At 45.3% G+C, this 24,605-nt stretch overlaps 5 protein-coding genes across 5 annotated transcripts; 2 read left to right on the forward strand and 3 right to left on the reverse strand.

The window, feature by feature from the left end:
• Positions 1–196: 196 nt before the first annotated feature.
• On the forward strand, positions 197–978 carry ATNIH1004_002850 (uncharacterized protein; the record flags this gene model as incomplete). Its single annotated transcript, XM_033567535.1, has 2 exons — positions 197–676; positions 730–978. The coding sequence occupies 2 exons, from the start codon at positions 197–199 to the stop codon at positions 976–978; spliced, it is 729 nt and encodes a 242-aa protein (XP_033429530.1).
• A 3,374-nt stretch (positions 979–4,352) lies between these two features.
• Positions 4,353–5,696, reverse strand: ATNIH1004_002851 (flavin monoamine oxidase family protein; the record flags this gene model as incomplete). Its single annotated transcript, XM_033567536.1, has 1 exon — positions 4,353–5,696. The coding sequence occupies one exon, from the start codon at positions 5,694–5,696 to the stop codon at positions 4,353–4,355; it is 1,344 nt and encodes a 447-aa protein (XP_033429531.1).
• Positions 5,697–10,290: 4,594 nt separating this feature from the next.
• On the reverse strand, positions 10,291–11,043 carry ATNIH1004_002852 (uncharacterized protein; the record flags this gene model as incomplete). Its single annotated transcript, XM_033567537.1, has 1 exon — positions 10,291–11,043. The coding sequence occupies one exon, from the start codon at positions 11,041–11,043 to the stop codon at positions 10,291–10,293; it is 753 nt and encodes a 250-aa protein (XP_033429532.1).
• A 1,351-nt stretch (positions 11,044–12,394) lies between these two features.
• ATNIH1004_002853 (uncharacterized protein) lies at positions 12,395–14,349 on the reverse strand (the record flags this gene model as incomplete). The annotated part of the gene is made up of 3 exons (XM_033567538.1): positions 12,395–13,146; positions 13,207–14,043; positions 14,100–14,349. 3 exons carry the CDS (start codon positions 14,347–14,349, stop codon positions 12,395–12,397), a joined length of 1,839 nt encoding a protein of 612 aa, XP_033429533.1.
• Positions 14,350–20,448: 6,099 nt separating this feature from the next.
• Positions 20,449–21,930, forward strand: ATNIH1004_002854 (SNG1 family protein; the record flags this gene model as incomplete). The annotated part of the gene is made up of 3 exons (XM_033567539.1): positions 20,449–20,590; positions 20,639–21,721; positions 21,782–21,930. 3 exons carry the CDS (start codon positions 20,449–20,451, stop codon positions 21,928–21,930), a joined length of 1,374 nt encoding a protein of 457 aa, XP_033429534.1.
• Positions 21,931–24,605: the final 2,675 nt, after the last annotated feature.

Below are 24,605 nucleotides of genomic sequence, written 5' to 3' on the forward strand. Positions count from 1 at the left end.
TGGATTATAATACGGACGTGGGCGCCACCTACTGAGGAGGATGTAAAACGCGACTTTCTTCAACTCACAGTTTTACGGGTCACACCCCAACAACCTTCCCATTTCTCAACGGTCTTTCCTAAATGACATGTATAAGGAAACATACTATGGTATCCTTCGAACAGAAGAAGATGTGCTGGTTCTATGTGAAGCCAGTATGCAGGGAATAACACCCTTGCTCACGGAGACCCCGCCACTGGGCGAAATGCTGAGTATTCGTCCAGGCTCAATCTTCGTTTGGGAGGAGGCAAGAATCGGAAGAAAGAAGCTCCACGACGGCATATCCTGGAGAATCATCAAGCATTTCCAGCATTCCTTCCTGTACAGGGATCGAGGCGGATGCGGTCTCCTCAAACAGCTCTACACTCTCAACACATCTAACGGTCAACGGATCCACGTTCAGTGCTATTTTCGGGATTCAGATGTTTACACCATGCAGCTGCAACAGCCCACGACGGACCCTCTGTTCAGAGATATCCGCGTGCAGATGGAGATCTACACCAAGAGGAAAACTGGGAGCCACCATCCTATCCAGGCTGGACATATTGAGGATGTTTGCAGAAAGTCCCTGTGTCTGGCACAAAGAGAAAACTCCGGGATAGCAGTGCGGACTGCTACCTCGTATCCTTTTACTCCGGTACGTCTAGTACTTTCCCTTGATAAAATAGTTTAGAAATTAACAAACTATAGGAATCAAGTCCCATTCAGCAAAGATGTCAGCGCATGGGAGGTTGTTTCATCCAAGAAAATATTACTCGAACACCTCGTTCCTCGCCTCAGAGTGATCCCCGGAAAGAGGTTCCCCGAGAGCACACTGTGAGACACTCGCCCTCTGGGTCGACTGGGAGAATGTCGCCTCGAGTTCAGAAGTTAAGAGTCAATCGCACCGTGGAGGAAACAAAGTTATTGTATAAACTGGACAGGGCGTTTTTGAAATAGTTCTATTTTATTTTATTTTACTTATTTTTCACTCTTTTGTTTTTTTGTTATGTATCTGTTTTGTTAGCGAGGGCTTATAGACTATACACAAGCAATGGATTTCTTGTATTAATATACGAATTACTTATATCAGTGTTCCTTTAGATGTATATCCCGGGAGTCCGTTGTAGCAAAGCCGACTCCAAGAAGATGTGTACTTTCTGTTATACGATACTCGAAGGTGCGTGCGACCTGTAGTGGTATGGTAACACGAAAATACGTGTGATTCTTTTCTTGAATTATTCTGCATGTTGTGGCCATGATAGCATCTAGATCTAGTTGGTAATCACTGTAATGCTTCAGTATGCCATGACTCCTCTTGAAATTCCAGAATCTAACACTCGGACATGCCTTATTTTACAGAGTCAACGAAGCAGAGGGGAGTTTAAGATATTATTTCTAAAATATGCCTATACGGCAGCTACTCATGGCATTTATAGGCACATTAAAGGAACACATATATCAGGGATACTAGCTCTAATCTAAGAATGCCTGCTACATGAAACTGCTGGGCAATACTGCAGCCTATCTTCACGCCACACGGCGCCAAGGAGCACTCTTGTAGACATCCCATGAGCCAGAGAAAATTCTGGAATCTCGATTGGCAGACTTTAGGTCAAACAAGTAGAACCTATAGTCTTGATGGGATTGCCAGAGATGGCCTACGTTGTTGGAACATACTTATATGGCGATCATGTATCAGGAATTTGCAGAACGATGGTGCTCCCCGGATGCGATTTGCATGCTTATGACTTTAGGGTTTACAAAACGTGGCAACGACTGGGCCTGAAATAGTGGGCGTATCCGCCCACTATATTTGGCATTTATCCGTGCTGAAAAACCTCTCGACCAATAATTAGTAATCTTGAATTGTTTTAACAAGACGCCATACAGAATATATTGAAATGTTAGGCCTCGATACAGAGTGATGGAATGGAGTAAAATGGATAACGCCTGGAAGTAGCTCCACAGGCTTGTATATTAGCTAGAACTGCATATAAAACTACAACCTATACCCTGTCTATAGAACAGGATTAAAGTGTCTCCTACCCCAGCGAAGCTCCGGAAGATCTAGAATAGGCTTTGAATTGTCAAAGTCGAATGATCGCCGGACGATCTCTAAAAATAGGATACCCAGCCCACAGTGCCGCACATCAGATAGTTGTCTGGCTAAATTTCGGAGCTCTCCTTTTGGGCCCTTGGACTCCTACAGACTTAGTTAAGGCTCTAAGACGGTGTTTTGACCAATTGAGAGCTTCAGTGGGTTGTTACAATCCTAAAAGTTCCCTGTCAACATACTACATAGTATCCTTCCATAGAAACTATCTAAGATGTGTCTACTTGCAACCCCTGGATACATACAGGGTACCGTGAATTGCGCAGATCAGCATCAAAATCATAGATCAAGCATGTATCATATCCATAAAACGGTCGATTCAACCACGGCGCCTTGGGTACATCCAAGGTACAAACGGCTCAATCTATCTATTGCAATCGACTTCTCATCAACATCATCCAATTCCTTGCTCACAATCACCATCTCTTCAATAATTAAATAGCTACTTGCTTTATTGCACTTTCAAGCCTACAATTGACAAAATGAAACTCGCTACCATTGCTGTTTCCCTTGCTGCTCTTGTTTCTGCTACTCCAGCCGCTCGAAAGACCCCAAAATGCTTTGTACAGATAACCTCTTCTGGAATATAAAGAACTTCCGTGCTAACTTTCTATAGGATGAATGCTTCGGTACGGTGGGAATCTGCACCAAGGAGAACGGTCCTGGCTGCTTCCGCAAAAACTAGGAGTTCGGCTGCAAGCTCCATCTTTGCATCTGGGATAAGCGCCAGAACTAGTTCCCCGTATGTATCTCCTTTTGAACTAATAACATATCGTGACTGACCATGCCATTACAGAGGCCATCTACGAGAATGATCTACTCTATTTTAATTAATTGCTATGGCGAGATGAGGATGTGTCAAGACTTGGCGGATATGGATCATGCCTGCACCTGACCACATCCTCTATACACTTGTACAGTCGATCGACAGAAGGTGAAGTGGACTTCTAAATGGCTGAACTATAGAGCCAATGTCATCTTAACAACTACCTCTTGAAATAAATTTTGTACGTATGAAAACTCAATGTGACTATCCTTAATGCCTCACAAACATTCTCTTCAACAACGTTGACTTTCGGAGATGATGGTTTGCGAAGTCGAGACAATGTAGAGGTGATAAAGTACACTTTTTTTTTTCACCAGGAATTATTTTGCAGACGAGAATCCGTAACCTCGGAAATACACACACACAGAAAGTCTACAACGTGCCGTGCTACTGCATGTAACCTCAGGCTCGTAGAGTCTTGGTTGCTGCTGAATCTTTCAATGCTAGCAGCGACTGATTCTATACTATCACAATTTAAGGACACAATCTTGTCTTTCATTTCATTTGTTAAATACGCAAGTCATAAATCCGTATGCTTCCTTTGAACAATTTTTTGGAACAATTTTTTGTTTCCTCCTGTTAGGAGCGCTCAGAAGCGCGATAGCTAGATCCTTAGTTAGGATGCTTAGTCAGGTGCGAAGTGCTTATATTCGCATCAGCGGGCCTGAACTCTTAAAGGCCAACAATAGTTCTGCAATATACGTGGTCCTATCTTCTCTCCCATATAGACACTCCCTTTCGCACCGTATCGCCCCATTCAGCTCGTTACCGACCCCACACATAACACCTCCTCTTTTATCTTTGTCTATATACTTTTTATATCTTAATATGAAGGGGAGCTATACCCTTTACAGACCTTTTTGTAGTATAAGCAGTAGAAATCTGGAAGGAACCTTTTAATTATAAAACTGCCTTAGTGTGACGAACGCACCATGTAGCCTGTTTGCATTGTTTATATCTAGTTGTTTATCTCCCCGCATAGTCCCCTCACCACCTTTCTTCCTCCTCCCCACGTTTGAAATTTTCGTTAGATAGCACCAATTTCATCAAGTTGCCTGGCCGTCACACAGGAATCGTTTGATCATATAATTGAGCTGAATGAAGATCCCGCTTTAGTTGCCCAAATGATTAATTATTTATATACTCTCGACTATCAAGTGGATCCCCACCTTTCTGATAGGGACTACCCCTTCCAGATGCTACCTAAGGAAAGTAAAATTGAGGTGAAAGAGGATGTGAAGCTTCCTGATAACCCGCAAGAGACTGAAACAGCCATGGTGAATGGGCAGGGGCTTGAAAGCATCACAACAACTGACCCGCTTTCCTTTCACATATTGATGTATTCGCTTTCAAACAGGATGATTATAAAAGGGCTTAAGGGCGTGGCACTTGTCATGTCCTTTCTTTTTGATCGTCAGTGTGGGCTCCACCAAGAGCACAAGCGACTTCATTGGCGACACGCTCGCCCGACTGCACGGCTCCTTCTAGATATCCAGGGTGTTCCTGCGCCGTCTCTGTCCCCGCCCAGTGCAAATTGTTGATTGGTTTATGAGGCATCGGCAGAGTACCTTCACTGGTGCCAACAAGCGCATATGCTAGATACCCGCCACCGCAATATTCGTCCAAATGCCAGGGTTTTTCGAGCCAGTCCACAGGCTGGAGCACTTGATGCCCGAGATGTGGCGCAAGTCGTGACAACAGCAATTCGCGCCGCACACTTGGATCAAGCGTATCGAGCTGGCGTGCGGGAGTGCCGGGTACTAGGAAGCACAAGTGCCCAGGGCCTCCAGGCGACGAAGAGTCGAAGACGCCACATGCGGGATTGTCAAGAACGAGAAATTCCCCGCCCAATCCTTCACGCCAGAAGGGCTTGTCGAAAACAGCGATGGCTTTGTAGACGACGCCCATACGGGTATTTTCCTGTAGCGCTATGCGTTCGGGTGGCAGCAGCGGGTCGAACTTAATGCTTTTCAACATTGGTGGTGGAACCGTGATTATCACTTTCCTAGCGTGGAACTGTCGGCCTGACGCTGTACGTATAGTCACTTCATCTCTATGAATTTGGGACACGCTCGTGACAGACATGTCGGTTAAAACTTTCCGAGAGAGCTCGTTGGCTAACATGGATGTAGTGATGCCCATAGATTCCACAACCAAACGGTCTTGAGCTCCGCCTTGCGTACGTAACATCGTCAATAACCCCCCAGAGAGAGGAATCGCTTTGGCAAAGCTGTAGACCGAAAACATGGCCAATTCTGTGGTAGAACATACTGCAACGAGCAGATGAAGGAGTTGTCGAGTAATTTCCAAGGGGACGAGTGTTGCAATGGCCTTGTCCACCGAGACGTTAATCCAGCGCCGCGGAACATACATCCTGCTCGCTAGCTCGAAGAAGAGAAGATAGATAGTCGCAAGAAACACGGACGGAGAAAAGGGAGAAACAGTGCGACCTTCGCGAACAATATTCGGTAGGCCGCGTGAGAACGTCTGGTATGTCGTGCCTCTCGCCTTGTCTACCAGAGCAGCAATGCGATGATGTCCGTGCCCAATCCATTGCCCTCCAAGGTCCAGATGTGATCCCAGTTTGGTATCGGCCGAATTCACTCTGCCGCCTACATTGGATGATGCCTCAAGTACAATGACATCAATGCCTTGACGATTTAATGCTGAGGCAGCTGTGAGACCCGACAGGCCGGCGCCAATAACAATCACTTGCGCACTATTGTCCCGAGCCATGATGCCAGAAGAAGCGAGCGTTTGAAACCTGCTCTGGACAATTTGAGAGACGAATAGGTGATGGGAAGCGTAAGGTTGGGACCTCGATAAGCGACTTTTGTCTTCTAGGCAAACGGTCGAGGCGTGCACAGAGACAACAGCGACAATCAAGGGCTTTAAGTAGACACGCGTTGCAAGTTAAAAGATTACGGGCCCATGACCTCATTGACTCTTGTTACGAATCTATTGTTGGTGTTACGGAAACACTATAATAATCCGCCCGACTTGGCGGTGCGGAAGTATCTGACGATCCATCCAACCCCTCAATCCTTTAGTTAGTAGAACACCTTAACGAGAATATAGGGAACCGCTTGTAGGCTCAGTTGGTTCCACTGAATGACATCTACTTCCTAGTTAGGCTAGTTGGCCTGTAGCTGATGGAATAGCTCCCTACGCCCCATTTCCCTGAGTTCCACAACAGTTGGAAGCGATGGATGCTTGTCTTATTGGGTGGCCGGGACGGCCAAACTATTGTCAGATATACGGCTAATCCCGAAGAGGAAATAGAGTACGATTGGTGAAAAGGTCTTATTTGAATGAATTGAGCTGGTTGGGCTCTTCTTGATTATTCTTCTTGGTTATTCTTGATTGATTATTTTGTTGTGTGCTCCACGGGGGTTTTACCCCGATCCAGTCACATGATTCTGGTCCACCAACGGCCATATTATTTGACACACCCCTCAGATTCGAACCTTTCCTTCCAATTTCAGCAACCTTGAAGCTATTCCGGGTCGAATCTGACATTCAGTCATATCCGTTCAGTGTTTCCATCAATCCTTTTGACTCCAGAGATGTCCCGAAGTCCTAGCTGATCCACAAACGGCTCGAATTTCTGCCGTGGCAGTGCTTTAGTGAGTCCATCTGCCAGCATCTTGTCTGTTGGTGTGTAGCTGACTTGGATTCTTCCTTCCAGAGCTTCCTGCCTGAGCCAATGATTATGGATATCCACGTGTCGAAGCCTTGTCTGAAGTCGGTTTATATCTTTATGCACAAGCCGGATTGTTTGGAGATTGTCACAGAAGATTTGAATCCGTTGGTCCTTCTTTCTCTTATCCAGTTGAACTCCAAGCTCTTTAAGCAGTCTGCTGATGAATACTTCCTTCTCCAGCTGCGTGGGACAACGCTAGAAGCTCTGCCTCAGTGGTAGAAGTAGTCACCGTTGCCTGCTTGTTGGCCCTCCATCCTACTACTCCTCCAAACAACTGCATTATATATCCTTGCGAACTCTTTCGATCCTCCTTGTTATCCGCAAACGAAGCATCGCTGTACAGGATGAAGTCATCTCCACCCCCAGTTGCAGCGCTAGGTCTTTCGTTCGTTTAAGGTATAAAAGGACGCGGTCAGCCGCAGCATGGTGTTCGTCGCTTGGATTGGTAAGAAAGCGGGATAATTTGGACACTGCAAAGGCTATGTCTGGTCGTGTGGTGACTGCTGTGTACATTAAGGAACCGTTCTTCTTCTGATATCTCTGAATACTTTGGCGTGTGGCTTGTCCGGTGTAGATAATAAGCTCATCTCTGGTTATTGGGACAGTATCTGAGGTTCTTGAATCCGCTAGGTTAGCAATCTTCTCTATATAAGAGGATTGACTTAGCCATATAATTCTTTTCTCCCGATCCCGGATTATCTCTATACCAAGAAACCACTGCAGTTTATCTCCGCCAGTCATCTTGTACTGGTTTTGGAGCTGATTAACAATTTGGTCCAGTATCTCTTGATTCTTGCAGCCCTTTTGGTATGCAAAGATTATGTCGTCAACATAGAAGAATACTAGAATACCATTTTTAATCATGCAACATGGTTCATGAGGAATAGGATTAAATCCTAGGTCTTGAAGGGATTTCTTGAAGTGCTTTTGCCATAGCAATGGTGATTGCCTCAGTCCAAACAGGGCCCTTTTAAGCTTCAGGATTATACCTGGCTTTTGGTATCCTGGTGGCATCTGCATAAAGACATCCTCATCGATATCTGCATAGACAAAGGCATTGGTAATGTCATATTGCACCAATTCCAAGTCAAATCTTGCAGCTGTAGCCATTAGGATTCGGAATGATTGTATAGCCAGTGTTGAAGCATAAAGATCTTCTGTTTTCCTTTCTTGTTGGTCGCCGCGTACAACCAGACGGGCCTTGCACTTTTGCAGTCTTCCTTTCTGGTCAAACTTGTACGCGTACACCCATTTGCAATCCAGGATTTGCCTGCCTTTGCATTTAGGATTATGCCGGCTTATTTCTTGCCATGTACACATATCCTCATGTCCCTTAAGATGATCTTTTTCAGCCTGCTTGAACTGTTCGCCAAGTGGATGATTAATAAGATCTCTGTGGTGGACTGGCTTAGGTGGCAAATCTCTGTGGTGCAAATCCTTTTCAGGTTGTCGAAGTAATCGTTCTGATTGTGCCTTGGTTGTTCTCTCCGGGTCGTTTCGGTTGAATTAATGGTGCAGCCAAAAACGATGCTTTCCATGCAGCTAAGTGCGATGATTCTTGATTAGATCTAGCTGGGGAACCAATAGCTAATAGCGAAGCTGGTTGTAGATATTCTGGCGTCTCCGGTGGTGTTGGATAGACTAGGTCTTCAGCATCTTTCTGACCTATTTCTTCCGCCAAATCCATAGCTGATTGTGCCATACCACCAGAAAGTCTAAAGAATCAAAATATCCAACTACTTGCTCTTCTTGTTGGCTTGGTGGCGACATAGACTCTTCGGGAACCTCAATATTCTTGATCATCTGGTTGAAATCTTGGATGGATATCTGCCGGAATTGATCCTGCATGATTGCTAGTTCGGACAGATCCCCAGAGAACTGCTCGTCTTCATTGAATATCACATCTCTTGTACGGATGACTCGGTTTAGGCGTGGAATCCAGATTCGGTAGATATTAGTGGAATCATATCCAACTAGATATCCAATATGCGCTCTTGGATTGAATCTCTGTTTCCGGTTTGACTTCTTCAGTGCTTCTGTGGTCATGGCGAAGGCTTTGCATCCATATACATTTAGATGCGCTTGCTGAGGCTTTCTGTCATGGATTACCATGCCGTCTTGGTGCGCAACGTAGGTATGGAATCGATCGAAAGGCGTTTTCCAATTGGTTTGGTACTGAGGTGTTCGATTGGAAAGATAGACTGATGCACGTACAATCTCCGGCCATAGAAATGCAGGTAATCTAGCATGTTCCCGCATTGCTCGAGCCTTATCCTTTATTACACCCCCTGAGCGCTCTGCACCACCATTTTGAGCACTTGTATAAGGTGCGGAGGGCTCAATCTTTATAAAATAAGGATCTGACTGCAGAAAGGCTGCAATGCGAGGCTTTTGGCCCACAGTTTCATTGTCACATTCAATAACCTGAACCTTTATATCCATTCGCCCAAGTGTTCCAAGTAAATGCTCAAAGCGTGGATAATTGAGTCAGCCGTTCGGTCCTCTAGGTAGTAATCCCAGATAAAACCTGACCACCGATCAGTTGCTAGCATCAAGCTTTTCCAACCACCATAGCCAGCTTCGAAGTCATGGAAATCAATGGCTACGGCGTTGACCCGGTCCCTCTATAAAATCCGATGGAATTCTGCTAACCTGACGCTTTAGCTTTGCAATCCCGCAGGCGTCGCATTCCACTGTTGTCGGTCCACCTCTAATCCTTGCTCCTTTAGTTGAATTGACTAGATGCTCCAAGGTAAGAGGTCCAGGATGTCCAAGTCGAAGGTGCCATTGGTATGCATCTGCCCGTGCAGATCTTGGTGTAGAATGGAACGATGATTGAAAGCGGTTTCGGCGATTAAAAAGACTTCCTCTTGTTATATTCATGGGAAGGTATTCAATCACAAACTGGTCGAACTGGTCTTCAATCTGCGCAATCGGTCGATTATCTTGATGTCGGAGGATGTTTTGCTCTGGTCGATTATCCCACCATATTCCGGCCTTATGCAACTGGCGTAGAGACACTAAATTGCAAGCCATCTTGACGACAGAAAGCAACATCTTGGAGTGCAGTATTGACTTCTTTCCACCTAATCTAACCTGAATATCCACATTGCCATATCCATGGATCTCCACCTTTGAATCTCCGGCCCATATAAAGTCACCTGGTTGTGCGGTTTACGAGTAGTGTTGAATCGAGTGATTTCATTAAAGATATGGATAGTGGATCCGGAGTCAAGAATAGCTGAATTCTTTAATGGATAGGTATCCGGTAATGTCGCAAATGAAGCTGGAATTCTTCCAATCTGTCGTTCAAGTAGTCAATCTTGATTCCTCAAGCTCTTCCACTCTTCAACCTCTTTGGCAAATTCCTTGTCTGTTTGAAGCAGATGATTAATAAATCTCCTAATTACAGCACGTTCCTTAAATCCTTTAGGGGCCTCTTGAGGGAAAAGATAGAAACAGGCCTTCCATTCATGCATTTGCCCACATGCTTTGCAAGCTACCTTTGTCTTCTTGGCTATATTGCAGCTCTCGAGATTATTAGGCTTTTGCTTGCGCTTCTGGGTATAGCTTTGACCTTTTGGTGCGTGATTCAATTCCGTGCCTTCAGTCTTAGCTTCTTCAGCATCAAAAGGTTGGACCAAATGACCCTTTGGCAATATTGCTGCTCTGTTGAATCAATTTGGTATCCAAACCTTTTCGGAAGTCTTGTGCTACCAGTCTGAATGTCAGGTTGTCTGATTCAATATCCTTACTCTTAGCAATCTCATATGAGGTTGCCCATACCGGGTTTAAAGTCCGTACAGCATTCAGGAAATCCTCAATCCAGTCACTTGTGGTTGCAGCCACTGCAATTCTAGCTTTTTCGGCCTTGTGCATTGCTTCTTCCCAATTGTTTAACCAGGTAAGTACATCCCGAGGTCTTGTGACAGGTTTAATGGCCTTTTTATACGCTTCGCGGGCAAGTTTCTTGACTGTGGCATCATCAATTCCCACCCGTTGCTTTAGTTTGGCGTACCATTCCTTCATCGAATCCTCTGGATCGCAGCAATATTCATACACTTGTGGAGAAATAGTCTTCTGCATCCACTCCCGCAGTTTGCTTAGTTCAGTTTGTTGAAGAATATAGTCGTCACGAAGGCTTTTGTAAACAGTCCAAGCAAATTGTCGATCAGCAAGGGAGGTAGGATTTGTTGATCGTGTACTTCCAGCTGGTGGTGCCAAAGTGTCATCGGTAGGTGGTGCTGGCTTTAAAATCTCTTGTTCATCGCCAGTAATAATTCCCCATAAATTCTTGCCTCTGGCTAAACCTTCAAACTGCGTGTTCCATTCCTTCCAATTCTCTTGGGTTTTCAAAAGGACGGTATTCTGCGTGGACATTTCGTTCGGAGGAAATAAAGTTTCGACCGGTGGATAGCTGAGCTGTATAAGCCGTGGTTCGCTGTATAGGTAGTTTTTGAGCGAATGAGACTCTTAATTGTCAGATATACGGCTAATCCCGAAGAGGAAATAGAGTACGATTGGTGAAAAGGTCTTATTTGAATGAATTGAGCTGGTTGGGCTCTTCTTGATTATTCTTCTTGGTTATTCTTGATTGATTATTTTGTTGTGTGCTCCACGGGGTTTTACCCCGATCCAGTCACATGATTCTGGTCCACCAACGGCCATATTATTTGACAACTATCTAGCTATCTAGCTTACTAAATGATGACTAAGCGAGGTCGACACCTAGGGCAGGGTTACGCCGCCTGGTGTACGCAGGTCGCCTGAGCTAAGAGCTGAGCTCATGCGTTCTACACCCCCAGCACATGACCGCCAAGTCCATTATTAAGCTGGTTTGTCCCGCACAATCCTTAAATACCAACACTTACACCTGAAATTCATTTTCCGTTTTAATTCTTCCACTGAAGAGGATCTAAGTACTAAGCAGTTAAAAATCGGTTACTAAGTACTTACAATAATAGCTGTTAGCTAAGGATCTGGCTATCGCGCTTCTGAGCGCTCCTAACAACTACACCACAAAAAGTCGTACTGTTTCAATTTGTGCATAGTATTGGCATATCTGCCTATTCTGACAATACCCTGTCGTTAGTCTCTGAAAAATACTACTCGCAAGCGCCCATAGGAACGGCAAGGTCTATAGAAGCCATAGTTATATCCCTATTATTTCTGTGTATATTATATAACTAATCTTCTTAACGTATATTACATATTTCAAATATTAAGTGATCTAGTACGCCAATCTAAATAGCCCCTAGCCGTTGACGACCCTAGAAGACCCCTAGCACGTGGACCTGGAGTGGGTCATTATTTTAATAAAACAATCAGTATACAAGACATATAGTGTATCTATTTGGTTCAAAAGAAGCAATACTATTCTAGTAACTTACGCTATTTTCTACTTTCTATCAATAGTTTTTGGTGAATAAATTAATGCCTGTCCACTATGGTTGGATTTAATCCCCAGCTAAGTATTAGAAAGTGGAGAGAACAAGATCTATAAGGCAAATAGCTATACAATGGTTTATTCCTAATGAATGACATACCCACGAGCCTGGGTGGTTATATCTTATTTCTTTGTGGGGCATACAAAGTCACAGTGTGGCAGGCCAATCATGAATTTAAATTATGGTCCGATCTACGTTATCTGGCGGAACTCCACAGGTTCAATTTCTCAGGTAGAGATCCACTGCTAGACCCTCCGGGAGCAGTACCAGGAGAGTGTGCGCCGTTAGACAAGGGTGTTGCCTGAGCTAGGAGCACTTGCTGAGTAGACTTCAACTGGGGAATATGAACCTCCCATGTGTGAATCACCATTGCCTTGATGCCCACTCTGAGGCCCACCTTGAGACTGGTCGCCCATATTCATGCCATCGGGACCGTAGGTAGATGGACCATCCGTGGAACCACCTGCTGGATACCCAAAATTGTTTCCGCCGTAAGAATTGTCTGGGCCGGAGGACCAAGATGTCCCCTTTTCGGAGCCGTCACCGGCGCCGTTGCCTGTATCAGTCTGGCTGTTTCCAGCGAATGGAGCCATGTTTTGAGGGCTAGAAGTTTGACCGGAGCCCATGTCTCCACCCGAAGGACTGCCTCCGAACTGGCTAGTTGGATAGTCGTTTTGGCCAGATGAACCAAATGGAGAGGAAGATCCACTGAAATGACTGCCGCCATTGAACTGGCCAGTTTGGCCAGATGGACCAGACGGAGTGGAAAATCCACCTGAAGGTCCATCTCCATTAAACGGGCCAGATGAACCAGACGGAGAGGAAGATCCACCTGAAGGTCCATCCCCATTGAACGGGCCAGATGAACCAGACGGCGAAGAAGATCCATCTGAAGGCCCATCTCCTCCGGACTGGCCAGATGAACCAGACGGGGAGGAAGATCCGCCTGAAGGTCCATCTCCTCCCGACGGACCCTCCTCTTTGCCGGCGTCCGGGTTGTTCGACTTACCGTTGGTGTCGCATTTCAAGAATGCACCTGCAAATGGTATTAGCCCTAGCTCTTATAGTGTATCTACAGTCGCTGTGAAGTAGTTACCTTGAGCGAAGTATGCATAGGAATCTGCATTTCGCAATGCTTGGTCTGTACTCAGCTTCGTCATTGCATCATACCCGTACGTCTCCGTTTCACCGGCTTGCCGATCAGGATTGGCCCCCATTCCATGTGCATATTCATGTACGGTGATGCCGGCTTGATCAAGGTTCCAGCATGTGGTAGAAACCTTTGGAGTATTCCAATAACCACTACAGCTGTAGACTTGAACATTGGTCGGGGTTTCATTGCTATCCGCAAACGAATATGTGGTTACGGCAGATAATCCACCAGAGCAGTCCAAATTGCTACCATCAGATGGTGCTTCTGTGCAATACTGAGTAAATGTGCCCGAGTCTCCCGCTTCGGCTTCCTTCGCAATGGCCTCCAAGCGGCTTGACACCTTGTCCAGCGCAGCTTTATCGTCTGTCATGAAAAAAGTTTTGAAGAGTTCCGAAGGCTTCTTCGCACTGTCAGCACCTGCACGTGCAATTTTGGCGGCGCGGGCCATGGCGGCTTTCATGGTCTCAGTCTGGTCGCCTTGACACTGTTCTAACTTGGCGCGCTTCTTGAGAGACTTTGTCAAGGACTTGGGAATGTTGATGTCGAGGACGTTGGACTTGAACGAGGCCCAGGAATAGGCCTTGCTTGTGTTTGACACGGTATATTCCAGCGCACTGTCTGCTACCACGGTAAACTGGCCGCCAGATGAAAGGTCGTACAGATCGGCAACGTCAAACACCGTCTTAATGGTTTCATCGGCGAACAGTGGAAGAAAACTAATAGGGGTTAAATGGGAGGTCACATAAGATACATCAACGCCAATGAAGTTCATCGCAGTACCTACAGTGCGAAATGGTCAGCTATCGATCAATCACGAATGGCGCTATATGGCATACCTCCGCGGTAGACCTTGACTTTGCGAGTAGGTCGACTATCCAAGATGCTACCAGGTTTGACAATCTTCAAGTCCTGGTTCGCCGTGTTGGTAACCTTAGCCATCACGGTAGTGTTGCCAAGTGAGACCAGCTCAACGTTGACAACCCCCTTGTCGGCATTTGGCCTTGTCGAAGCTGCCTGGGGGTGGGCGGAAACAGACCCCCAGGCCGCAGTGAGCGCCAACAGGAAAACGGGTGACAATTGCAACATCTAGGGAACTATAGAATGACAGAAGGTTCCAGCTGTGATCCCAAAGTTGAGTCTGCAGCAGATGTCGGACCATGCTGGTATATTTATATTCTAAACTTTTCTGGAATGAACAGGCAGCACTGGCGTGGTCTTGTCATCAGGACATGAAGGACACTTCTCCAGTTATCTTGAGACATGTTTCATCTATGCCAAAGAGCTCCATCGAGCTGGGTCGAGGTCATCACCAGCCATAGCCCTTAACCTAAAGGGGACTTGTCTAGGCTTCATAGGTATTTGTTTCGATCAGAAACTGACTGGTACCAGAAAACCCTGTTATAATCAACATAAATGCGAGCGTAACTGTTAATCCTTCTCACACCACGTTGTTTCACATGTTGCTTAGCGACCTGTTCGGTATGGGTGAGCTCATCAGCATTTATAGCCGTGGGAGCTTGACTTCTTTGGGAGATGCATATATTGGGTGCTTCTGTGGTATTTTCTTACTGTTATGCTGCAGTTAATTGCATATAGATAATTAAAGTACTGTACCATAGTTTGCGGCGCTGGTATATTTAGACTAAGGGAATTGCAGACCACAAGTCAATGAGGGCTAGAAATCTTGGCGGAAGCGGATTGCGAAGGAGAGAGTTAAAGGGGAGGGTGGCTCGCTTAACGAGGGGCTCTATACTGTACTGAACACAAGGAGGGCCAACGTGGTCCGAAAGCCCTACGCAGTGAGGCGATCTGGGGCGTAGAAAAGGTGTAGGACGGATATTAGATGTAATAGGAAAGAGGTAAGGGGCTATAGCCCACGACCCCCCGTCTTTCCTAGCCGAAGAGTCTCGGCAAGGACGTTAAACTTGATTAAATAAAAATAATAGTAATAATATTTGCAGACTCCAGCTGTGGGTTGATGGCTGCAGTGCTCCATCAGCGATACGATGGACCCACCAAACCACCGATGTAGCTCTAGTGGAGAATTGAAGCTCAAGTGGAGGCAGCACATGTGACTGACTTTTATCCTGCCGAGGTGTTGGGATACGCCCACTGGATGAGAATAATATGCTCTCCATTCAACATTACATCATCTGATCCTCCCTATAGTATAGCGTGTATAGAGTCTAACTATGCGGTTATCCGTCTAATTTCGGTTCGTGCAAGATATCGGCTAGCCATCCGAGAATTGATCGATTGGAAAGGATTTCGTTTCTTAAGACAGCCAGCGATGCCCAGCGATGCCCAGCGATACCCAGCGTGTATAGCTTAGTATACCCACACCTCGACTGTCTTCCTCCTCTTTTCTAGTAAGTATTTGTAAAATGAAAAGCGAGGCAGCGAATCGGAGATATACGGCCAAATCCGGCAGCTTGAAACACCCTCGCTCTTGATCGTTTCAGCTATCTTGGCGCGGTGGTTCCATACCAAAACCGTTCACATTCTAGATCTAGGGCATGCGCGAATGACAGAGAAGGTTTCAATGGCGCTGAGTTTCGCCCCGGAACAAGTAAGCATCTCGGCACTTGGCTCGCTCCACTACGTCGCTGGTGCTCGGTTATTGATCACAATTGACAGCGATTAATCAGGGTTATCAGCACAGTAGAGTTACGAGCTGCGACTAGTTATTATGTAAAGATATGTGCGAATGTGGCAAGTTCAACCGAACTAGATATTTCATTCCGAAATTACTAATAAAACATCATCGAGTCAACGCATAATCTGTCTACACTCCTGGGATTTAATAGATTTCGAAAAGGATCAATGCCGTAATTTGAAGAACATGGAGTTGCGGCATCTCCTCACACTGACCTCATTCAATTCTATGGACACGCTCAGACTTAACTGGAGGTGGCTTTAGTTCTGATATGTACCCTACACTTTCTTGCTTTATATCACTGACTAACTGGAGATAGGGAGCGTATTTGCACTGCGTCCACCGGCTAGGAGTAATCTACAGGCTATTCATGCATATTCTCTCTCTCTTTCCCCCCCGCTCTCTTTCTTGTGGGTCTGTTTATTGTGCATAATTTATGCAGTTTATTCAGTGTCTTTTTTATAGATTAGATATTAGTATACAGTTGAATATTTTTGTCATGATTCTAAATAGATTTGATTGGTTGAGATAGTTAAATTTTGTATCGTTTTCTACATGTCGCTACCCTGAAATACTGGACGTGTTGAGCAGATGAAGTACAACATTACCAGTTTCAATGTTTTTTTTCTAACCAGGATGGAGATAATGCCCTCCAGAAAACACCATAGTGGTGTTCAAGCTCACTCGGAGCCCTGAATATTCTAGAACCATCCTATAAATACTAACCACCCCAGAAATATTGATACCTACCATTACTATTTCCGCCTTCTGATTTTCAAATTCCCTAACTAAGATTATTAACTTATAGTTCTCTCCTCTGTACCTTGCCTAGTGTATTCTTGTATGTATTTGAAATACACTACTGAATATTTTTATCTGATTAGTTCTAAACCTCAAACTAACCTGAGGCGCTTAAATTTCTAGTGAAGATGATGAATACACTAATAAAAATGGCGCGGTTGTCTGAGGGCAATATCGGCAGCTTAGGGTGAATGAAAAGTAAGCAATGAATGAGTGTGGTGATGAAAGAAAAAGAAAATGGATGAATCTGCCTTAGTTGTACTTCTTCTGTTTAACCTTTCTTATTCTCTACACACTCCATCTATTCAAGCAATGTCAGCAGCTGCCTACTGTCTTCTAGGTTATATCAACTCACTACTTATACAATCTTAGACAAGATCAAGAGACAGTTGGTTAGGCTACTTAATTTCCACGAAACGCGCCCAGAGAGCCCAACCAGGGTTTAGCATGGGCATCCACAACAGTACAGCCAGACCCTCCACACTTGAATAACTGGTGCAAGCTACTTACCTGGCGATGTGGACTGGCACCGTTTAGCCTAACATGGTTCCACCGTGTTTACCCACCTGAACCCGCCACCGAGAGATTTTGAGGCTGATTCAAGATGCCGAAGATGGTAGATGGATTTCCACCTTCCCATATAATACTATAAACTGCCACTAATACTGCCCCCACAGGATTTCGTCAATGAGAACGCTGCCCAATCACACTCTACGATATGCTCGTTAAAAAGTACGCAATTTGATTCTTGGCAGTATTAGGGATTCCTTGCCAGCACTGTTATACCTACCACTGCTGCAATTTTAAAGCATACTTTGGTATGGTATAACCAGACATGGGTATTCCTAAAAACGCTTAAGATGTAAAAAGTTGACCATCCGAGCGTTTTAAACCTCTGGTTCCGCTATTATAAACCAGAAAGAGATGATTGACTGTTGCGGACGTGCTTTGCAGTCGAAGTAACTAAGAAGTATGTTCTACACCCCGAGGTTAGTCCAAATATTGCGGGTGAGCGCACTTCATGGAAGCTAGAACCGCGTTCCCGGTTCTTAGCAGTCAATATACGGCTCCGGCTTTCCTATCGTCAGCCTTTCGGCTTCACATAGCATCTTCGACCTCTAGCTACTGAATGAAATTGACCTGTTCCCTGTGTTTGCGTGTGTTACATTGACAGCCAAACAATTGAGTAGTTTCGAGATATCAGAGCAAGAACAAAAAGTTGAAAAACGTGTACCTCCAACATCTCAGTCAGGTATTTCAACGATAAAACCAGTTAAGCATTAAGATTGAACCACCAAATGCTTTTTCGGTGTTCCGGTTTTGGGTCAGCATGTTGATGCTCTTGGTATGTCAACGCCCGAAAAAAAGTTGGAAGAAATCATTTCATTGAAGTTTTCTGAACGCTTAAAGGGCCTCGAGTATTACTTTTGTTTGGACGGGCACTTACAGAATTGTGTCGAGTGCTTTGGTGAAAGGATTGAACCACTCTAGCTAATATACACATCCAGCCCCAGCAACATGTCCAACCAATGGGTTAAACTACCCGTCGGTAATTATACCATTCGCGATGGTAAACAGTATGTCACGCACTCGATGCAGTCAAATATTTCCTGCGCCGTCAATCTCGAACCAGCCTGTTATCTATTGTTACACCAATAACTACAATAGGATGTGCTACAATGAAAAGAAGGGAAGATTCACCAGGCTAGAAAATTTTCCCGTCCCGTCTCTTGGACTGATTGGTCCTAGATGCTAATAGATTCTTGATATCCCAGGCTTTAAAAGGCGACCTTGATACTCGACATGCCGGATCGACTTCTTTAGCAGTTGCTTCCAGGACCACCCACGCCCTGGCAAATAGACTAAGCGAGATGGTGGGGAGGAGCCAATTGGTAAATTTGGAGACTGGGATATGCACTGTATGTTTGTTTCTTTTCTTTTCTTTTCTTTTTATTTTTTTCTCTGTTAAGGACATGATACTAACCACAGGTCAGGTATTAAAATCAATTCAGACCTAGACGACTGTGGCCTCTTCCGGACGATTTTGTCCTGGACTCGTCGGAGACGATTCCCGCTCAGTTTAAAGACCAAATACCTTAATAGAGTTTCTTCATCCCTTCGTTTCTTTATTTCTTTTGTTCTTAATTTATTTGTACGGAAATGTACGTACATCTCCTCTCATGGGAATAAGAAAACTAGTTAACATTAAGGAATTGAATGGAACAACCATTCTCTGTTCCTTTCTCTCCTCTAGAATACTGTTAAGGATACAATAGGGAGAGCCCCGACTCCCTCCATGGAGATAGGTCTCGCTCCAACGTCCAGCAAGCCACTGTCCCGAATAATCATCAGCCGTGAGTGCATTCCAGCGTAACTGTCACAATATTCCCACAATCATCAAGAAGGATATGCAAGGAGTCCCCTTATCCAAGGCCACCTTATCCTCGATAAAGAGGTACGTCACGACACAGGAAGCCTGGTATGTCGTACGCACTCGCCCAATGCTCTGGCCCCCACTTAATCCGCTGCCTTCGGACTTCAACCTACTCCGCATCCGCCTTATTTTCCTTCTCACGTTCCAACTATTTAACTACGAGCTATTTGCTCTCCCGTTAGTGGTACGCCACATAGCACTGTGCTGTGTCAACATCCCAAGCAGTCTGTTTATCGCTCACGATAAGAGAATCCTCAGCATTATACTGCAGGAACTAGACCCGCTATAAACAACACAACATACTTAGCCCAGATCCTCAGAGAACGGATCAGACCTGCGATTTTCCCGGAGCCTTCAGAATGTAAAGCCCTTCTCAAAAAGACCTCCGAATTAAAGACTGACTCATCCTCAAACCCCTTGGGAACGGCATCCTACCGGCGAAAAGCATATATGTAGATATGGGAGGTAATCCTTTTCTCCCTTAGTACCCACGACGCTAATGCCGGTGTACCTCAGTACGTGATCAGGCATCTGATCGCATTGCGATCCTTTGAGTGGTTCTGGGAAAAGCAGCGCCAATGTTCGAAAAAGCCGGATCATCCGGTTGGGGCCGTTTCTCCGTAATTGAACAGTTCGTGGGGATAGGTATGTGACGTACGGTGGCGGCGTCAGGGGATGTTATCGCTGCTTCTACTGTAAATACAATGGAGTTGTCTGTTTTTCCCGTGGATTAATAGGACTTTTTTTTTTTTTTGGGGGGAGAGGTGAATGCCTTGCTGCCTGGGGATCAGATAAGATCCGCCAGGGAAAGAAACCTTCCAGGCGAAGATTACTTAATGGACCCTGGCGAGGGTTTAACTTTAGTTACCTAGTGGACATGGACGAAGAACTTTCTCGGCACATCAGGAACAACTGTCTACTATTTTCGAGTCCAGACGCAGACATCGAGACTTCTTTTAATAATCCCACCAGGGTAGCATTCAGCTAGTCAACCAAGATGCTGAGTGGTCTGCTTAACAAGCAAAGGCCGAGCCGAGCCCGAAGGCCGAGTTTGTGGGTTTAGTTAGTTAGTATGTCGGAGACAATGGAGATAATTCTCCGACCGAAATATTTATGTTGGATTTGTTTTTTTCCCTCTTTTCATTTTCCCCTTGTTCTTTGCTTCTCGGTAATTATACCTATTCCAGCCTTTTAAGCGCAGAATTTGTCTTCTTATCAGACCATAATAATACCTACTATGCCCTCAAATCAACCCTGCGGCTGTAGATCCCAAGGCTTATAACCAGTTTCCACCATGAGTGCCAGTGACTTGACCGATAAGACGGAGCTTGCCGAGACCGTCGCGAAGCCTAATGGGCCTCCTGCTGCTGTCTCATTCTTTGACCCGGCCCTGAAAGCCGTGCGAAATCGGGTTTTCTACCAGTGGGCTCGGACTAGTACGAACGAATGACTCCCACTTCCTCGTATTCTACTGACCATTCTAGTACTCATCATGTGCGTCTTCATCCTCTCCATCCTGTCTCTCTTTTGGGCGTCCCAGTTCCACGTCGAACAAAACCTGCCGTCGCTGACCGTTTGGGTGGTCGATTTTGACGGCCAGGTAGACCCCTATCGCAACCAGGATCAGGATCCCATCGTCGGCCCGGCAGTGACGGACATCGCTACGTCGTTCATCAATTCCGGCACAACGACAGTCGGGTATACAATCAAATCGCCGGCTGATTTCAACTATGACCCGTGGGCAGTGCGACAAGGAGTCTATGACGAGCACGCCTACGCTGCCGTGATTGTCAACGCCAACGCAACGGTCCTTCTGCGAGATGCCGTGGCCAAGGGAAACTCCTCGTACGATCCGACAGGGGCGGCACAATTCGTCATTATCAGTGCCCGTGCTGAAAGCACTTACTCCGGCTACATCAACCCGGCGCTAGACGCCCTGGAACGCGCCGTGCTAGCGGAATTCGGCCCTCGCTGGGTTCAGGTCGTGGCGCAAGAGTCGCGCAATTTCTCGAGCGTACCACAGGCCATCAACCCGGCGATCGGATTCAGCACGCTTGATCTACGACCTTTTGGGCCGGCGGTGACAACTCCCGCAGTGACAGTCGGGCTGATTTACCTGATCATCATCTCGTTCTTCAACTTCCCATTCCTCATGCCGGTGCACATGCAGTTCCTAAAAGGCGACCACCCACCACTAAAGATCGCGCAGTGGCTAGCGTGGCGAATTATCTCCAACATCGTCGCGTACTTCTTCCTCTCGCTGTTTTACTCGTTCGTCTCGCTGGCATTCCAGATCCCATTCTCCAACCCCCCGGCCCCGGGTACCGTCTCGGCCGCCAACCCGAACGCCTACGGAAGGGGCTCCTTCGTGGTCTTCTGGATGCTGAACTGGGTAGGCATGGCCGCGCTGGGCCTCCCATGCGAAAACATGGCCATGGTGTTGGGGTTCCCGTGGAGTTCGTTTTTCCTGATCTTTTGGGTTATCACAAACGTTTCCACGGGATTTTATGCTCTGGATTTGGCCCCTGGTTTCTTCCGATGGGGAGAAGCATGGCCTCTTCACCGTAGTAGGTCTCTTGTTTTTTTATATATGCTGTGGAGATGAACTGACACTAACGAAAATCTAGTTGTCGAAGCCCTTCGTACAATTCTCTTCGGGACGCATTCCCGTATCGGTCTTGACTTTGGCATTCTGTTTGCATGGATTGCTGTGTCAATTGCTTTTTACCCGTTTGCAGCGTTCATCATGCGATGGAAGATGAAGCATGGGTTGTAAGATTTTTTTATATGGCATTATAGAGTAGATGTATATTAGACGTGATATCAGATGTTATAGACTTTTTGTTTTTTTCAACACAATGTGCACATGCTTTCCTATGCCATTTCTGGATGTTCCTCGTCGCAAGTTCATCAAGTTCCGCTGTAATAATTCGATGTGATTATTCATGCCGACGCGTGGGGAGATAGTAACCGCGGGTGTATTTCGACGTTCTATAAATGGAACTAACCAGCCCTAACAAGAGAGCTGCATATAATGGTAAAGAAGGCAAATAAAATAACTGGTTAATAATTGTCACAGCCCGCGCTTGTAGGCGTATATGCAGTCTGAGACACCAGTCAGGCAAACTATTAAATTTGTATTTAGTATGACTTGTATTGACATATCCCAATTATATAGCGCATACAAAGTGCAATTTTTCTTTCAGCTCACCGGTAGCACTAGTACAGGATCGAAATAAATGAACAATACATATAGAGAGGAAGAGAAAAAAAAGCGAAGAGAAGGAAAATTGGGAAAAAAAAGCAAAACAAGAGCGGGGGAGGAAGAAAAAGAAAGATGGATCAAACAGCTCGAAACAGACTCTGAACGGCATTGATCTTAAAAGAAGGACATCGGCAACCTCCACTTTAGATAGTACGTCCACGATCAACCCAGAACAACTTGTAGACCTCGAAGACAGTATAGTCCCTTGAATCTCTCTATTGGTTGTATCTGTGCCCGAGTTATAGACGATACACCATAAACCTATAATATGAATATCTAAAGTAGTAAGTAGTTACTATAGGCTGAAATTCTGACCCTCCTCAATGGCGTTTAAAACTAAGTTAGACCATAGATGCTGGAAACATATTTGAAGCGAAAGGTTGCATTATAAGATATAATGACGTCCTACCAACATATCACTATGGATGTTTTCAGATATGTAACTCAAGAATTGTTCCGAACCGGCTCTTTCTGTCCTTTCTTTATTATACAATGTTTCACGTCCCGAATTTGGTCTCGATCTGATTTCACTGACGCATACATCGAGAACCCATTCTGCGGAAGCTGACTTCCAATGTCGAAAAAATTAAGTCATATCTGCGGAGCCCTGCAGACTTCCTAATCCGAGGTGCTCTCCCGGGGCATCAAAGGCAGGGACCACCGTCTTAAATTTAGAGCTATATGTATGTAGTATAGTATTCCATCAATGTCGGACACGCATATGTAGTATGTCAGTCTGTTTCTACGGCAGCACACCCGAGAATCGCCGCTATATTTACCTATGTGGGGAGAAGCTGAAGGACTGAATGTAACACAGATACTGAGGATGTCTGACACAGTAGGCGTGTTGATCACCGCCTTTAGCGAAACTAGCGTATGAATGCAGTCAGCATGATAAGTCAAATATAAGTTGATTTTATTGTACTGAATGATCCCCTAGCTTTTACTATACTATCATCTGTCTGCTTTTCCTGGCAAAACAATATAATATATCACAAAAAAAGAGAGATGAGCTTCCTATACCTCCTTTTCACCGCCATCCTGGGAGTTTCTGGCGCTGCCTACGAAGATCAATGCGCGCGAGTTCCAATATATCTCCTCTTACACAACCTGATTCCCACAACGCAACAAACGGACCATAGAGAGGTCTTCCCTGGGATGAGATAAACTTCATTCACACGACCTATACCCACGGATGGCTGGAAGGCCATCTAAATGAGGTAGATTACGCTGCAGACTGGGGTGACTATGTCTCTTTTGTAAAGCGTATGCATGACAGGGCTAATCAATTGTATGTTGATCTCTTGACTATTGATACCGGCATGTTATCTAAACTCAGATTTATGTTGTGATATTTGATAATTTCTAATGTTTTCTATTATAGGCGACCTCGTCAAGGAAATGGGTTGAGCGATGTGACGAAAGTCCCTCGTAGGATATCGAATAGATCTGTTTGAGAATGCGGACGACCTGCACTATCGGGAATAACGATTTGTATTCTGTTGATGGTGCGAAAGATATACATAAGAATTTCTCGAGGATCTACGGTGATAGATTTGTGACCAGCAATTTTCTTCCTCTCCCGCTTTTGTTTTGCTTTCTTTTCCCAATTTTCCTTCTCTTCATTTCTTTTTTTCTCTTCCTCTCTATATGTAACCACAAGAAAACACCCCCCCCCCCAAAAAAAAAAAAAAAAAAAAGGGACGACTCCTGTTCCTGAAATTGTCAAAGATGATTGTAAGCATGATGATGGTGGTGCTTTCGTATGCGACTGGAGCGTAACCACCAGCCAGATCGAATTATCCCAGCAAAAACTCTTTCCCTGTCACGCATTGGCTCCTAACAACCCCAACCGGGCACGTTACTGCTGATGATTTTGGGGATTGCACTACAAATTCTGATTCCACTAACTGTGGGAACGACACGGAACACGATCATTGAGAATATTGCCAACCCGAAGTACTTTGACACACAAGATGCTATTTACGATCCAGGTGATACTGTTGATCTAGTATTCACCACTCATCTAATCGATGATATTCTAAATCTGGATGTCATCTCTCATGATTATAAAAAGTCAAAGTTGATATCTATCTGGATAAATCGTTCACAACGAGGGACTTTCTCCAGTTTTACACAAAGGAGAAGTGGAACGGCACTTCAACTGAATGCAAGATCAGAGTATG

The sequence above is a fragment of the Aspergillus tanneri genome (genome assembly GCF_003426965.1).
Source record: "Aspergillus tanneri strain NIH1004 chromosome Unknown AapTan_1_pilon_pilon_pilon, whole genome shotgun sequence".
NCBI classification, from domain to species: domain Eukaryota; kingdom Fungi; phylum Ascomycota; class Eurotiomycetes; order Eurotiales; family Aspergillaceae; genus Aspergillus; species Aspergillus tanneri.